The 17,413-nt window shown below is 42.6% G+C and overlaps 1 protein-coding gene across 5 annotated transcripts in view; it reads right to left on the reverse strand.

The window, feature by feature from the left end:
• ABCC4 (ATP binding cassette subfamily C member 4) overlaps window positions 1-11,076 on the reverse strand; it is a 147,820-nt gene extending 136,744 nt beyond the window's left edge. The window contains exons 1-2 of one of the 5 annotated variants that reach the window (XM_027884257.1): window positions 10,897-10,946; window positions 9,669-9,798 (exon numbers count right to left, since the gene is read on the reverse strand). Coding sequence is in view for 2 of the 5 variants with exons in the window: in XM_027884253.1 (XP_027740054.1) it covers window positions 10,897-10,970 (74 nt within the window). In the remaining 3 variants the exon portion in view is untranslated. Of the gene's footprint in view, window positions 1-2,258; window positions 2,406-9,668; window positions 9,799-9,919; window positions 9,949-10,896 lie in introns of those variants that run through there. The other 4 variants (XM_027884256.1, XM_027884253.1, XM_027884254.1 and 1 more) reach the window with 4 other exon arrangements.
• Between the last annotated feature and the right edge of the window lie 6,337 nt (window positions 11,077-17,413).

Consider the following 17,413-nt stretch of genomic DNA (forward strand, 5'->3'; position numbering starts at 1 on the left):
TTGACCTGTCACAGGGCACTACTGAGAAAACTCTGGCTCTGTCTGCCTTGCACCCTCCCCTCAGGTATTTATATATATTGATGATTTCCCCCTGTTCTTTTCCTCCCCAGGAAGGCTGAACAGCTCCAGCTCTATCAACCCTTTCTCACAGGAGAGATGCTCCAAACCCTTCATCATTCTTGTGACCCTTTGCTGCACTCTTTCCAGTATGTCCATGTCTCTCTTTTACTGGGGACCTCAAAACCAGACTCAGGACTCCAGCTGTGGGCTTATCAGTGCTGAACAGTGCATACTGCTACATGCCAATATTGGCACGTAATGCAATGCAGAGAGGAAAATAAAAGACACTTTAGAAATACGCTTAAACATGCACTTTCAGAAAGCAAAACTATGCTCTTAATGTTGCTACGTAAAACACTGTTGTTCTACACTTTTCAAAACACAATGAAAAACCACAGGCAGGCAAGAGGAAGAACAACAGAACAATGCTTCTGTTGAAGGGAACTGCTCTACCCTGATGGCAGTTTGATTCTGCACTTAGGCCACCAGCAGCATAAAGTGCTGGCCACAGACACAGTGCAGTCCACCTGCAAAGCAACCAGCTGAAGGACGATGGTATCAAGTCTATAGGGTTGTTAAAACCATCTCATTTACTCTATGTCCTTAAACTCTCAAAACAACTTACTGATGATATGCTCACCTCCACTGAGTTCTTATGGTTTGCGGTAAATCCCTTCATGTCCCCTTTTCTCCACACCAATCACTCCACATACTGTGTGACTAAATTTGAAAATGAGGTCGTAGATGAGAGATGACAGTGCAAGGTAAAAACTGCCAAAAAAGCCTCATGGTTTTCAGATTATGAGTTCCAGTGAGACCTAGTGCAACTACAAAACCTTTTACATTTTTCTGCTAATATATTACACTACAACCTCGATGTTACAGTAAGAAAGCAAGGAAAAGCAATCCAGAATACACAGAACACTGTGGTAATTCATTTTGTGGCTCACTTACTATAATGGACAACATGACAAAGACTCAGCACAAGTCCATATTTCTATAGAGTTAGGTAAAAATGCACTAGAAAACCTCAAAAATTTAAAAAATCATCCATTGTTGAGCTTTCTGATTCGTCTCCCCCAAAATACTCATCTTCGAGAGCTACTGCTATGGAGGTTCTTAGGAGTATAAAAACCATTTTAGCAGTATGTTGTGTCACTGTAGAGTATACTTGAAGCTCTTTAGAAGAAAGTTAAAATTTTTTCTTTTCAAATTTCAAATGACACTTAGTCCTTCAACAGCTTTTATCCCATGAATGAGGTCTTCCACAAACTCTCAGCAGGGAGAGGAGTTCGAGCTTTACCGTATTGCTGATGCATCCTGAACTTTAAGCTGGAAGGCCTATTTTCAGACAGAACACTTAGCACATGTTCATACTCAGTCACTGAAGTTTCCACCAGGCTGCCACATGCAGATGATGCCCTGTGGAATCTCCTGCACTTAGAGTAGAACTGAGACCAACCTACTGCACACAGCCTGCTGTTACCCAAGTCACACACTGGTAACCAGCAAACCAACCAAGCCCTTCTCTTGCCTGAAGGCTTAGTTAAATTAGAGAGTGCTCTTAAAAGGACTGTTAGAGGAGGCTGGCAAATAAAGCAATGGCCCTACATAAGGAACATCCCTAAAACCTCAACCTAGCCATAAAGGAAGACTGCTTTTTTAGAGTGGTATGGCTTTTGTCCAAACAGAGATCAGCTAAGACCGACCTCTTCCAGGGGTATAAAAAAAAGCCCACAGAAAAGCAGGATTTATGAAACCAGAAACTGTGCAAACTGCATTATTCTTTCTTTAAAAAGGGTTAAATAATAAACAAAATTAAAGATGACCTACAGAAATTGAGTGAATATACAGTGATGCAAACTGCTCCTCTTTCCCCAAGGATGGACATAAAATAGACTCACTATTGATCTATTTTACCTGAAGAAAGACTTGCACCTCAGTCCCACATTTCTGTATTTCTTTCTGAAGTAGTAGTTCAACTTAAATAAAAATGGGACCCTTAGTCGCTGTCTTCACTTTTCCCACGTAACTTACTGTTTGCTAAGAATTTTGAATATTTGTTTCTTACACATCATCGAATCTTATTACTCTTTCAAAACACAGGGTTCACATGATGCCTTTCAAAGAGCTTAGCCCAATTTTTCCTAGCATGAACTACACATAAAAATGTGAATATCTGTAAGACTCCTGAGTACCTTCTGTTCTGCTGGGAATGTCTCTGTTCTATCAAGGCGATTAGCTGATCAAAGACATCAGCCTGGAAAGATGCCCAGAATTAGTTCCTGTTACTGCCAGAACACTGATGTCACTAGGAATAAAGATTAAAAAAATACATTTAAAAAAATCACTCTGTAACCTGGTGCAAACCAAAGAGGTAGACAACTGCAAAACGGTAACTCACTACTCTGACCCTAAAAAGCTTTTCACCTCTGCAGCAGTATCTTGGGTATTGATAAAAAAAGAAAGTGATTCATTTCTGAAACAGCAAATACACGAAGATCACAGTATAAACATTCACTTCCTGCATTTCCCTACGCCTAGGCCCTGACATTACACACCCTTTCAGATTACAACACAATCAACCAGCTACAATTTAAATTGTTTGCTTGGGAAAGTCCAATTTTTACCATCTGTAATTAGAGCAACTCCACCAAGATTTTGGAAAGCCTCTAAGATATGCAGCTAAGACCATGTTTTCTAACCCTCCTAAGAGAAGTGAGACCTCAAGGGGATGTCTCAAGTCACCCCCTTCTTCACAGAGACAGCATTTAAGAGAAATAGGCCCAGCTATCCAAAAGGTAGGGTCATTAGGCATCAGACTAGTCATGCTATTCTGTTTCATACATGAAATAAAATTTCCTAAACAAGAAAGCTTTTAAATTAGGTTTGCCATTGTCCCAGAATAACTTCCTACCAGCTAAGGGAGAAATACATTACAGATCGGTACGTTAAACTAATAGCAGCGTCCAGCTCAACTGTTTCATTAACCCACGGATGGGACCTGCTGTGCCTCTGGATTTCTATCGTGTGTGGCGTGTAAATGCTCAAAAAAGTACCATTCTCACACTGCAGAGCAGAGTTGCACAGCTTTCCAGAAACTCAAGCAAGTTGTTCATGAACTGAGAAAGTCATCAACTGAAAAACATCAGCCAAGAAGCACCTGCAACTACCTAACAAAGCTGACACAAATAAAATATGTCCTAAGATGAGCAAATGTGTCTCTCAGGCCCTGGGTGCACCCACAAGCCTCGGTTGCCTTGACGAGCCCCACAACAATCATACCAGTCAGGCACTCACAGATTATGGTACCTCATCAGTATTACTGTAGCCCCTGCCCAATTACTGGACAAATCAAAAAAATCAGACTACACAGATTATTTTTCTAATTAGCAAAATCTTTTCTTTTTGTCTTTATTGGTAATTATAGGCAGAAGTTTAATTTCTGGGTAATTTTACAGCACCCAACCAAAGCCACATCCAGTATACTCTCATCAACTGACTCCTTAAGGAGGTGGTTTACGAACTGCATTTTCCCCATTCCTCTTAAGCTTATTTGTGCATTACATTACAAGCATCATATGTTTACACTCAATGTCCAATTATTTTTCAACAGTTGCACAGAAGAGTCTTTGTTTACTCAAATTCTTCCATAACACTAGGATTTCGTCTTCTCGAGCAGCTTGGAAGCACTACTTCAACTACTAAGCTGCAAAGTAACACATATTTCTTTCTCTTTAATCACCTACTTCGGAGATGGGTTTTTTTGGTAAAGTAAAAGGCATTTCCTCACAGGCCCTTTGGATTATAAATCCACTTTGCTTATCCTCCCTGGCTTACCTCAGGTGTCTCCCTGCTTCCTTGTACTGTTCACTACTCACCTTCATGACTTGAAGTACTACACCAGCAGTACAATTCCAACACCACTATATGCTTTTTCTCAGTCCAGAGGATCACTGCTGCGATGTGATGTACAAGAAGAACGACACACACTGACAGTCTCCAGCGTTATTTTGCAAGAATTCATAAATACTCTAGGCAACAGTTTATAGTCATCATGTGGTTTATTTTTTTTTAAACCTCTATTACACATGCTCATCCATTCTTGTCAGTATCTCGCCTTGTCCCACTTCCCCTTATGAAGGCAGGTGTCCACAAGCAATAAAGTAAACTCAGTAAGTTCTGGTATTTCTTCAGATGCTTTTTAACCAGTGTTTTGGTTGCAACTTTCCTCCCCGGCTTACTGCAGCTTAAACAGCAGATTTTCTCACTGCTTACAGATGGAAAAAAATTGGAATACAATGAAACTACTTCAAAGCCATATTAACTCAAAAACACCCTTCAAGCTTTCAGTTTCAATACCAAACTGTATTAACCTTTGATACTCAGCTCCATCTCTCATCTTCCGAGCTGTTGCTTATCCACAGCACAGTGTAAGCAGCTAAGCTGCTGAACACCCACTTTCTGGAGCTGACAGGAACTCATTTGGTATTTGACTGCATTTATTGCAGGCTGTTTTCATGCTGTTCATCTACCCCACATCAGCCAGGTATGAAATTAACTCATTAATCTAACATACTTCCTGATATTCCAGGTGATAAGAAGAAGAAAAAATTCGGCAGGAAAGGAGAGGGGGAAATGTACTGCGATTAACGTTTTCTGCAAGGCCTAGAAGCAGGGAATGGAGGAGTAGCATCACCTGTACTTGACTATCAGTAAAATACTGGTTCCAAATGCAAAGAAAAAGATCCAAATACCAAAGATTTGAAGCAAAGGTCTGAAGATTGTTCCTTATAATAATAAATTTTAATGCAAGATATTTACTGAAGTAGGATCTAATGGAGGCAATTTCTATATTAAGGTGCTTTCTGGAAAGCAATGGAAATAGGAAGAATTAAAATGCCCTGTGAGTTCACATTGATATTACAAGCAGTTGGGTGCCAGGGATACAAAACAAATAAAATAGATGACTGGTCTTTCTAACCTTCTACTCCCAAAATGTAATGGGGTTATCTCCCTCCTTCTCTCTACATAAGGTCTTGTGAATTTTCCAGAAGCAGGGTGGAGAAATTATTTGGGGAAAAAAAGAAAAAAACAACAGCATTACATCCTCCTAATTTTGAAGTTCTGCAGGAATTAGAAGAGGGACATCTTCTCTCACAAATGATAGAGCAGGCTTAACATAAGCATTCCAAAGGCAAACTGTCTTGTGTTTTGCTATACTCAGTTCATCTAATTACGTATCAAAGCACAGATATTTACAGTAGATAGCAAATGCTAACATTCCAAAAGTTTATACACACTTGTCCTAGTGGATATAATCTATCAAGCACTCCTTAACGGCATATCTCAACTTCACTAGCTCATAAACAATGATTTTCAAATAAAATTTTCTTTTGCATAATACAACTTTCTTGAAAATAAACAAATAAAAGTTACAACTGAATGCAGTAGTTCAAGAGACCAAATTATTCAAATTTGACTACAGGACACTAAATATCTGACAAACAAACAAACACAGTATTATGTTTAAAAAAAAGTTGTGTAATCCTCAGTCTTCTTTCTATCAGGAGAAAAAAAGAAGTAAGTGTGATTTCAGTCTTTGAGTACTGAAAATGTGTTTTCTCTTTATCTATACTGAAGACACTTACACATTTATTCTGAGTTTCTTACAGTACTAAATTGGCCTCCACCAGTAAGTCAGTAAATGAACTTAATGTTAGCTACCTCAGAGATCTTTATAAAGATGACATCACCATCACCAATTTCAGGCACTGGCAGTGGCAATTAACTAGATCCCAGGCAAGATCCCAGGCAAGTCGCAAAGCTTGATGCTGCCTGATATTTTCACCTGAAGCAAATGTAAAATCTTCACAGTGAAATCTATCCACTGATATAGTGAAGAACTCAGATCATTTACTGGTGGCACTGCTGGAGTCAGCTGGAATAGCCAAGAAGAATGATCAATTCTTTCCGTAAGTTCTTCAATTCTTTCCGTAAGTTCTTTCAATGAAGTGCAAGAAACACTTTTGAGACAGCCAAGTTAGAGGAATGCAGTACTTAGGCTTACTGAGAAATCCAAAAAAATCAGTCAGTGGCCCTTCCAATTTTAAGTCATGGGAGTAAAAGAGGAAGAAGCTATTTACACTGCTACAAGAGAGGTGAACGACATGACTGCATTTGATCAGACAAGCAGCTACATACCGTGCAGCCTGTGACTGAAAATCTTGGGAATTACATGTCTACGCTTACCCCATTCAATTCACAATTAAAACCAAAGATTCTTGGTTTATTACTCTTCTCCCACTGCACTCGAAGTCAGAGCCATGAAAAAGACTTAGTGGTTTTCTCATTTTTCCCACAAGCACACACTTATTAAGGGAGCCCCTGGTGGTCTAGTGGTTAAGGACGCGGCGCTGTCACCACCGAGGCCCGGGTTCGATTCCTGGTCAGGGCCACTCCCCGGGCAGATGGAGCTCGTTAGCCCTGTAAGGCAATCCATCTACGTCCTGAGGACCTCGCTGCCACCGTCCAAGCTCGCTTGGCCCCGGCAGATGAACTTTAGGATTAAAGGGTGGGCTCAGTTCCGCGCACACTGTGTCTCACCTAAAAAATCCAATGCGCAGGCTGGAAGGTGTAAAAACCTTCCCCGGTTCTTCGTTCGCGAAGACTGGCCTATATATAAGCGAAGAACAATCCTGTCAAACACCAACAAGTAATGATAAATAATCACTGGTTTACTCCTTGGAATCATAACTGTGTGGGTGCCTTGGAGCAAGTTTTCAGTTCATGTTTTAATGCTGTTACTCTAATGGCAATTGCCACATGTCAAGTGATGATGTAAAAAGGCATCCAGCCTGAGGATGCTGAAAGTGTCCAATGCTCCACAGAAGCCAAGAACTTGTCATAGTCATGGTGAGTCTGTGACGGGTAAGTACTATTATTATGAAAAATAAATTTTAAATTTATATGAAATTTAGAAGGACTTTAACTTCTTTTACTTCTCTAAACAAAAGTGTAGGATACCTTTCCAAGGCGTTCCAGCTTGCCCTCCTTCTCATGTTATTAACATTATAAAAGTTACGCAGTGTTTTAAAAATTTAATCATAGCCTCAGTTTCGTAACTTTCCACTAATGTGGATTCGATGATTGAACAACAGAATGCATAAAAATTCAACTGCTGTAGGAAGAGCATCTTTAATAACTCAAGGGAACAAATGCTATAAGTAAATAAAAATACACTTCCTAATTAATGAATATGCAAGCTCAGAGGTGGTTTAATAGAAAAGTGAAATATTCTTACTATGTACAGTTATTAAGCTAATAATCCCCACCATCCACAGTAGAAAAAAAAATGTGAAAAGTGTTATTCTCAACTGCAGAAAGCATGGACTAGAAGGCTTTTTAAACTCTCAACATTTTCTATGATGAGTAACTGTTTAAACATGAAAAACACTGGACTGAATTCTCTCTTCCTTGGACAAACCTAAAAAAGAAAGCAAATCCTCCTACTTGTCCTTCAGAACCCTCATTCTCACCAGCAAGTTGAGCCAGCAACAAAAAAAGAGAACAACCTAAGAACAGAGACAAAGTAAATCAGAAATACACCCAAGCACTCCAAACTTTAAGAGAAATACCAGTCAGAGTTTTAAAAAGTTTGGTGAGCATAGAAACTTGTGACTTAAAGTCAGTGTTACAGTAACACCTGGAACATTCAGAACACCAATTTGGGCTTCGATAACCCTATCTTAATATGGATAATTCAGTGAGGAACATAGAAAATGAGAATATCTTGAAAATGCCCTGATTTCATACTTCTGTCATAGATAGTTTTAATTCTAGTAACATCCAGACTAACATTACACAAGGTAGGTATTATAAAAATAACAGTATTAACACACAATCCAGATGCTCCTCTTTCCCATGAATGTTCTACTGAAGTCTTTAATGTTCATCATGCTCATACTTGCTAAAGTCACAACCATAAACCAAGAAGACAAGCTTTGAACAATGGCAGAAGAATGTGTCTTCAGCCTACACACTCATTATCTGAGTTTTATAATTCAATGAAAACATGACTTCCTTTCTCCTGTGAGTTTGATCCTGTTTGCACCAGGCAATAATTTAAGCTTTTATTCTGTACCACTGGCAACAAATCAGAAATTCCTTAGAATGGCAAAACTGCACTTTGGAGCAAAAGACAAGCAAAATAAAAATACGAAGGACTCCTGCCCTTTTACCTGCAATACCCTATCTTTTAACTCCCTTGACAACCAGCAGCCAGCACCTGGGATTTGGAGAGCAGAGCAGGCACAACTGAGCAACCACACTGTGGCGGCTGCTGCTACTTACAGGACAGCTCTCCTCAAGCACTGTTTTTCCAGTTCTCCAGATGAAAACACCTCAGAACGTCCTGTGTGAAACAGCAGCTGAAATGAAGCAGTACTCACAAAGCTATCACATGGCTACACTCTTTGTAAAAAGGAAGAACAATTCTTAAAGCTACCCTTACAGCTAGCTTTATAGCTAAATGAGAGCGTGTTTTAACACTTCCTTAATTTTATGTAAAACAGCATTAAATTGAAGGAAAGTGACAGCCCCTGCTTACTCAATTTAACCCACTGCAGACATAATTTCAGCTCAAAATTTTCATACTAATGCCCGTTGACTAGTAAATAACTACGATATACTGGTGGTAGTCACAATCACATGCAGCGCAGGTAAGAGACTTTAAAAGGATATTTTCACTGCCGTGAATTATACTGCTATAAAACACGAAAAACAGTAGATTAGGCAACTTCTAAAGCTTTGCATGTCCCACTAAACCCTTTTTCAAAGAACAAACCCTACAGCTGTACATTAGCATATGACTGCAAAGCATGACATCCCAATCAATCCCTGGACTTTTAGCAGGCCCGTCATCCCACAAGCATGGACTTTCACCTACTTTTCCCTTTGCACAATAAGAACCTCCAAACATCTCTATGGCAAAAGCAATCTTTCAGGTGCTGGCCTAAAACTTGGGAAATTTAAGGTACTTCATTATTGCTCTCATATACTTCTCTGCAATACCTGCAGAGCAATGCAAAAGTCCTAAAAAAGAACGACAGGAGCAGTCAGAAAACCAGCTACGAGCACTGCACACTTCCTTTTTCACATCTAGCTGGATTGGTTTTGGCAGAACTACCAGCAACACCACAATATCCCAGCAAGGGAAAGGGAAAAGACGAGCAGCAGCTCTGGAATGCTATATGGTCAACTGAGATTCATCCCATCCTGCCTGAATTTCCCAGCAAAGCTGCGTCCAACATGGGCACCCCTGCTGCCAAAGAAGAAATTAAAAGTCAAAATGCTGAACACAGGGAGCTTTGCACAAGCATACAAGCTGGGATTTGGGGGATTTTACTTACTTATTTTACCTCTTTCATTTTGCGCATGGTATGTCTGAAAATGTATCCTTGACTAAAAAATATGTTCAGTTAATATTTGTCAGAGCTTTCAAAATCCCCCTACCTTCCAAAAGGGACTTCTGCACCTGCTCAGAGCTGCTTATAGGATCAATGAGTTTTTTACTTATCTTTCAGAGGCTTCCAAAGCAAGAGCCTCACCTGCCACGTTGTCTCTTCCTTCCCCCTCCTCCACCATATCACACAAGACAGCATGTGCGCCCTGGTTCAGGCTACAGGAGGTGAAGTAGGATAAGCTCTACCTCTGTAAGTGCCCTCTTCCGAACGGGATCTGGTAAAGCAAAGAAGTCTGATGCTCCCCCATTTCGCTGTGCGCATCTTTTCCTATTCTATTTCAAATCAACTAAATTGTTGAGCTGCAATTCCTCACCACTTTAAGTACAGATATATACCCATGCTGAGGTCCCCACTAATAAGAAAACTAGCATTAACTTCGAACTAGTAGTCGCTTGGTCCCATAAAGTTTGTGGCAACACCGCCACAACCCCAGCCTTCGCTCTGTGACATTTCAGGCCCCTGCAGAGAAAAGGCAGCCGAAGCGTGGGTGGGAGCAGCCGGGCTGCTGCCCAAAGATCCTTTACACCGGGAAGCTCTCACGCAACTCTGTGGCTCAGAAACCACCTAACACACGGAGGGGAAAACCCCTCGCCGCAAGCAAGTCCAGCACGCCTTGCCGGGATGAGCAATCCGTGCCCGCGACCCGTTATGCAAGCGGGGAAGCAGAACAATGGCTGGGAGCAGCCCTGCACCCAGTCCCGGGCCGGGGCACCCGGACCACGAGGCAGAGGAAGCTCCCGTCCTCCCCACATCTCCCGAGGGGAACCACACACGTGCTGGAAGGGGGCGATGGGGCCGCGCTCGGCGCCGCCCGCCCGGCTGAAACGCTGCCCTACCCGAGATGGGCAGGACCCCGCCTGCGGTCTGGGGACGGCGCAGCCAGAGATTATCGCCCGGCTGTCGCGGGTTGCCGGGTTCACCTCAGGAGACCTCGCCCCATCTGCGAGCCCGGGGCTGCCCCAGCCGGCGGGGCTGACCCTGCGGGGGCGGGCGGCAGGTCGCGCCCGAGCAGCGGCCGCTCAGTCACCGCCGGCAGCGCCCGGCGGAGCGCGGGCAGCGCCGGCCGCCGCTTCCCTTCCCCGCTCCCTCCCTCCCGCCGCCGGCGCGCCCGGACTCCCCCGGGAGCCGCGCTCAGGAGCGAGCCGGGCGGCCCTTAGGCAGGGCTTAGCATTCCCGAGCGGCCAGGCCAGGTGAGGCCAGAGGGATTCAGGCCAGAGGGACTCAGCCCCGGCGCGGCGCCTTCCCAGCCGGCGGGCACCACGGCGCCGCACCTCCGGCGCTGCCCTTCCCCCTGCCCTCCGCGGGCGCTCACCAGAAGAACAGCCGGGAGCAGAAGTTGGCATCCTGCAGCGGGTTGGGCTTCTCCTCGCGGGGCACCGCTTCCATGCCGCCCGCCACGCCGCCCCGACCCACCCGGCGTGCGGCGAAGGCGCAGGACCACGAGCGACTTCCCAGCGCGGCAGCCGCCACCGCTTTGCCGCCGGCCGGCGCTGTTTCCGGGAGCGCCGGCACCCCCCGCCTCGGCCCTCCTCCCTCCTGCTCCTCCCGCCGCCGCAGGACGCCTCCTGCCGGCGCGGCTCCCCCGCGGAGGCTGAGGAGGCGCCGGGAGCCGCCCAGGGCGGGACGAGCCTCCGGTCGCGGTACTCGGCTCTGCTCCCGCTGGTTTCGCGCCTGTGCGCGTCCCTTGCTGATGCAGAGCATCTCTTCAGTGCAGGCAGCCCCAGTCGAGGCGCCCACCCGCCTTTATTTGAACAAAAAAACACGTCGCGAGTCAGGGGCGAGTCCAGCTTAACAGGACCAAACACCAGCAGAAACACTTGCTGTCACCGCGTCTTACCAGGTGTTGCAAATTCTTCTATTGAAAAACAAAAAAACAACGTGCAACTCGTCGTTTAACAGTGTTTAGGAGATCTTGGGGGTAGAAAGTAAAGTGGCTAATTAATTCCAGGAGATGGTGCATCACTGAAATCCACAATTCTCAGAAGTTCAGCAATGATCACCGCACTTCACTCATGTCACCTGTGACTTGCCACAGGGACTCTGATCAAAAGGAACAGAAGAAACTGCAAGGGACCTAAGAAAATAGGCATGAGGGACAGGTACCTGAAGTAACCAAAGACCTGCTAATCTCCATGGCAGAACGGTTCCCTGCCATGCCATTATTTCTCTGCAGCCTCAGAAGCACAGGATGGCTGAGGTTGGAAGAGACCTCTGGAGGTCCGCTGGTCCACCTCCCACTGCTCACGTGTCCTGTCCAGACAGCTTTTGAAGATCTCCAAGGATGGAGACTCCACGACTTCTCTGGGCAACCTGTGCCAGTGCTCAATCACCTCTACAATGAAGAAGGGTTTCCTGATACTCAGAGGGAACTTCCTGTTTTTCAGTTTGTGCCCATTGTTTCTGGTCTTGTCACTGGACATCACAGAGCACAGCCTGGCTTTGTCCTCTTTTCATCCACTATACACAATAATGAGATCCCCCGAGCCTTCTCTTCTCCAGGCTGAATAGTTCCAGCTCTATCAGTCTTTCCTCATAGGAAAGATAACTACAGTCCCTTCGTCATGCTTATGGCCTTTTACTGCAGTATTTCCAGTACATCCATTTCTCTCTTGCACTGGGAAGCCCAGAACTCAACACAGGACTCCTCACTTCTGAGTAGAGGAGAAGGATCACCTCCCTTGGCCTGCTGGTAACACTCATTCTCATGCATCCCAGCATATCTTTAGTCTTCTTTGCCACAAGGACACACTGCTGGCTTATGTTCAACTTGGTGTCCACCAGGACCCCCAGGTAGCTGCTTTCCATCTGGATTAACACCAGCCTGTACTGGTACCTGGGGTTGTTCCTCCCCAGGTGCAGGACTTTGTGACTCCCTTTTTTGAACTTCATGAGGTTCTTGTCAGCCCGTTTCTCTAGCCTATTAAGGTCCTTCTGGATGGCACCAGAACTCTCTGGAGTTGTATGAGCCACTGCTTCCAGTTCTGCGTCACCATCCTTGGAGGTGTTTAAGGAAAGTGCCACTGGATGTGGCACTTAGTGCCATGGTCTAGCTAACATGGCAGTGTTAGGTCATAGGTTGGACTTGATGATTTCAGAGGTCTTTTCCAACCTTACTGATTCTGTGATTCCATGACTGTGATCATCAGTAAACTTGCTGAGGGTGCCCTCTGCCTCATTATCCAGATCAGTTATGAAGATGACAGACAGTTTGGGGGCTAATGTTGACACCTGATGTATAGCCCTAGTTACTGATTTCCAATTAGACTTTGAACAACTAATCATACCCCTGATCTCCTAGACTCCTTACCAGGCCAACTGAGCCAGCTGCAAGACAGACCATCCTTATATTCTGTATTCATTTCATGCTCCCAGTAGCAACCAGCCCTACCCTGCTAAAATACATTGCAAGTGAAGCAATTGACAGTGAAACATCTGACTTTCATGGCAGGCATCAGAGTTGACACGTTGTTGAGATAGAGAAGGATTGGGGCTATATATTATTGAGGAAACAGCATCAGTTCATACTTGCAAGTGTTTCATCATAAGCATAAGTTAGACAAATCAAGCTTAATCAAGCTCTCAGTGAACACTGATGGGGCTGGAAGCAGCATGCTCTGCTTGTGCGTAGATGGTGTGCCACAGAATTTTGTGAGCAATAACACCTGTCAACAGCTGCCTGTAGATCCTTTCAGATTAAAACAAGGAAAAAAAAGGTACGGAAATGATGCAGTGGTTTGAAAGGGCAGGCTTTAACAAAGTAGTGCTTATGGATTCCAGAATCTGAATAATTAATTTAAATAATCTCCCAAAACATCTGAGGGAAAGCTCTTCCCATCAGCAAAATCTGACAGGGTTAGATTTCTGTGAAGCAAATTTGTCTAAGCAGGTACTTATAAGAGAATTAAAAGATATGACAGCCCAATGCAAGTCCCAAAATGTTAATTAAGTTTGGGTCAAGCAGTAGGAGAAAGGAAGATGTAAATCTTAAAACTGACTTCACCTTTGTGAAGTAGTTGTGCAGTGAAAGATTATATAAGCATTTCTTAGTTTGGGCAAGGAAGTAGTGGACTAGTCATGAACAAGTAATTTATTTTCAGAGTACAGCTAAAACTATTCAAGAAAAATATTACAATAACTTTTTTCAATGTTATTGTAATGATAGGAAAAGAGAAAAGAGCAAATCTTACGAAGTACATTTTTCCTTTGCCAGCATTATCAGTGATGAATGTTGGCACTACTTAATTTTAAAAGAAATACTAATGTTGACGTCTAAGTCCAAAACAAAAACACTCTACAAAGTTTTGGAGAAGGAAAAACTAAATGGGGAGGGGAAAATAAAACTCCATCAAAAAAAAAGAATATCCTGAAAGCGCAATTAACCTGTAACTCTATATGCCAAGTGTGCAAGAAACAGTTAGGACATGATTCAGTAAAAAAAAAGGTGTGAAGCTATTGGCAGAAGAGTTGCTCAGGAAAGTGTGAAACTGTCCATGGAGAAGAAGGGAAAGAGAAAATAGCACAGTAATGAAATTAATAATCTTTCTATTTTAGGAATCAAGAAAAATAACTGCCAATTTATCCACTCAATATTTTGCTATGGCAAAAGTATATTCACATGGAAAGAGAAAGATACGTGACAAACTAATCATTGTGACTTCATATATCTAAATTATTGTCGTAATATGGATAATGGTCTAGCAAAGCAAACTACTGAAATAAGGTAATTGCCAAATTAAGGCAGTAGCATCTGAATTAAACCTGTTATGCGTATACATTGTTCTAGGGAAAAAAATTCAGATCACAGAGAATGTCAGAATCATGCAAACACATAAGATTCAAAATTTAGTCAGTGCACAAGAAAGACAGTAGTCACTAAATAAGCATCTTTATGATGTGTGGCCTTATGCCTTCTTCGCTCTACTCTCTTCCCATTCTGAATACAGTCAGACTGAAACATATCTTCACATGCATTTTCTATGGCAGTTATCGCTAGAGTATGAAGAGTTTACAAACATCTGCTTTTCTCAAAATCCTTAGAAGATAATTGAGCAGTTTCAGCTGATTTCCAGATGGTGAATAAAAGCATGTGGATCTTAAGGCGAAATATAGGCACTGATCCCGATTATGTAATAGGACCCTGAAGCTTAGTCTTTTGGAGAATGTAGCACTGTAACTACTTTCCTTTTCAGGCCAGCAGCCATTGATTTCAGGTCTGAACAGTCTCTCCATATCATACCTCAGGCCCTTGAGACAGACACCTACAAAATCAAGAAGACACGGATGTATGTGTCTGAAAATTCTTTATAAAAGATTTGCTGAGCACTACATGGTACCTCTGAGGGAGTATTGGGGACAAAATCAAATACAAAGCTGTTTGAAAGACATTGGAGGAATTAGTCTTCCAAAGACAAGCTATGACAGCAGAATGTGAAGGCTTTGCAATTGTACATTGTTTGAGTGTAATGTTTTTGATTGCAACCAGGCAGAAAGGCAGACCATATGCCTGCCTGACAAACCAAACAGACAGTGTTGTATCCCACCACGCTGCTGGCAAGAAAGCAGGCTGCCCCGCTGGCTGAGAGCCCAGCTTGTCACTATCCAGTGGCCTGACTCATCATCTGGCTGACGTATCCACTGGGGAATAGTTTCTCATCCTTCTGCAATACAGAAATATTGACCTGTTCTTGTTCAGCTGCAGAACAGAAATGTCAGTGCTGCAGAACCGATCTGTAATTTTGCTGTTTCAATCTGCTCATCAGTATGTCATGGCAACAGTCTTTCTCAGATACTTTTCCTATTTATCCTTGTTACCCCACTAGCCATCCCTGTGTTCCCTGTATCTTTTTCTATACCCTGTAGTTTCTCATTTATGCTAATTGATGTATATATTCATTCTCCTTAAAGGATGGTGGCGTTTAGGTCCCTAAGTATAGACACCTTCTTACATTTTAAACGTGGTAGGGTGTTCCACGCAGCCACAATTTACCACTCCAGAAAGTTTCAGGTCTTCCTTTAACTGTGCCATACTTGCCTATCCTATGGTGATGTCCCTGATGCCTTAGAGATGACTGCAGTCATCACATTATTTTGGCCAATATGATTCTTTCTAAATAACTTTTATTTTCCATTCACATTTTTTTATCTGTCACACACATATACACACACATACATGCATACACAATATTTTTGCTAACTTTAGTAGTTTAGTTCTTTTGATGTTTGACCTTATTTGCTTCACACAAAAACTGTGCTAAAATCATTTATCCATAGAAAATAGTTTCTATTGATTATCTGCCAAGATAAATTCAAACCAGTTCCTTTATGTTTATAATAGAAAATTATTCATAAGTATTGGATTCATTAGAAAAATACCAGAAAAGGTTGTACTAAAGTTAAAACTGACACACCACCTGTTTAGTTGCCCCTAACAATTTCATCTCTTGTACTTCATGCACAGATCCTTAGAGATTGATATCTCTGTAGGATGATTTAGATGAGCTTGCAGCAGGCCTTCAGCAGCAGCTTCCTGTGCTATTAGTTAAAACACTGACTTGTGGATTTACAATATTGCTGTCTTGAGCTACATAGCCCTCTTCTCCATTCCTAAGCAGCTAGGAGCTCATTTCACTGTTCTACTCTCACCAGCTAATAGACATTGAACTTCTTGCTTCTATTCATTACAGTTTCAAGTCTTCCATTTTTTAAACCACATTTCTTGTATTGATAATACAGTTTCAGAGGAGCAAAGCCTTTTGTTCCATTCTCTATCAACTGGTATGTTGCAATAAATCTTGCACTTTATTTGATTTCTTCCTATTCTGATCTCTTGCTTTTCTGGTTTAATACTATTGCACAGCCCAGGATAATCTCCAAGCAACAGTGAATTATAGTAACAGAAAAATTAAATTGAACTAGTTTCAGGGCAAAGGTGAGTCAGCAAACAGAAAACAAACTACTGCAAGTATTGTGCAGACTGTGACTGATGGCCTAGGGAAATGAAGACTTCCCATCCCTGATGTTTGAAAAACAGATTGGTTCTATGAGGAGCAGGGAGTTGGATTCAGTGATCCTTATGGGTACCTTCCAACTTGAGATATTCTACGATTCATTGATTCTGTAATCTCTGTCATGATGTTTGCTCAACATAGGCAACCTAGTCCAAGGGTAGGAAATGGATTAGCTGACCTCCTGACTTCTGCAATTTCTGTGAATGCCAGTGTCTGTGGACTCATTTGACTAGGCAAGATTGCCAGGGTGTTGCCATGACTTCTAGAAAATAGAGGGGAAAATTCCTTTTTAAAACTTCGTCTCAAAGCCTGGGGGTGACTGGTTTATTTCTGTTTGTGTAGGTCTGATTCCAACGATACTGTGCTCTTGCTGTATGTACGAGGATGTTATGCCTGAGAGTTTTTCCTTGATTTTCTAAAGCAAAATTTAGGACATACAGCACTGAGAAACATAGAATTCAAGTGGTCTTGGTAAAAAGGCTTTGTTTTCAAAAGTTACTATGAAGACATGTAACTAGTTAGTAAAACCTGTGCTTCTTTCAAAGCTTTTATTAATTATTCTTTTGCATTTCCACATCTATTTATGTGAATACAGTTTCCATTGCATGGTCTCTTTCATTTAGTGTTGACCTGAATGGACAAAAGGGAGAGGAGAGAAATCAGAAGTGGATGCATGGAAGCTCTCCCTTACCTAAGGAATAAAGAAGAATGGAAAAGGCAAACAGTGAGCACTCACAGATTTAGAAGCCACAGAGCAAATCAGTCAGCAGGTCCACCATTGTAGCCCAGACATTTTTGGTTATTATTGAAGCCAGTGTGCTT

This window comes from Empidonax traillii, unplaced genomic scaffold, assembly GCF_003031625.1.
Source record: "Empidonax traillii isolate 1590-97213 ecotype Southwest subspecies unplaced genomic scaffold, ASM303162v1 scaffold141:size962631, whole genome shotgun sequence".
Classification (NCBI taxonomy): domain Eukaryota; kingdom Metazoa; phylum Chordata; class Aves; order Passeriformes; family Tyrannidae; genus Empidonax; species Empidonax traillii.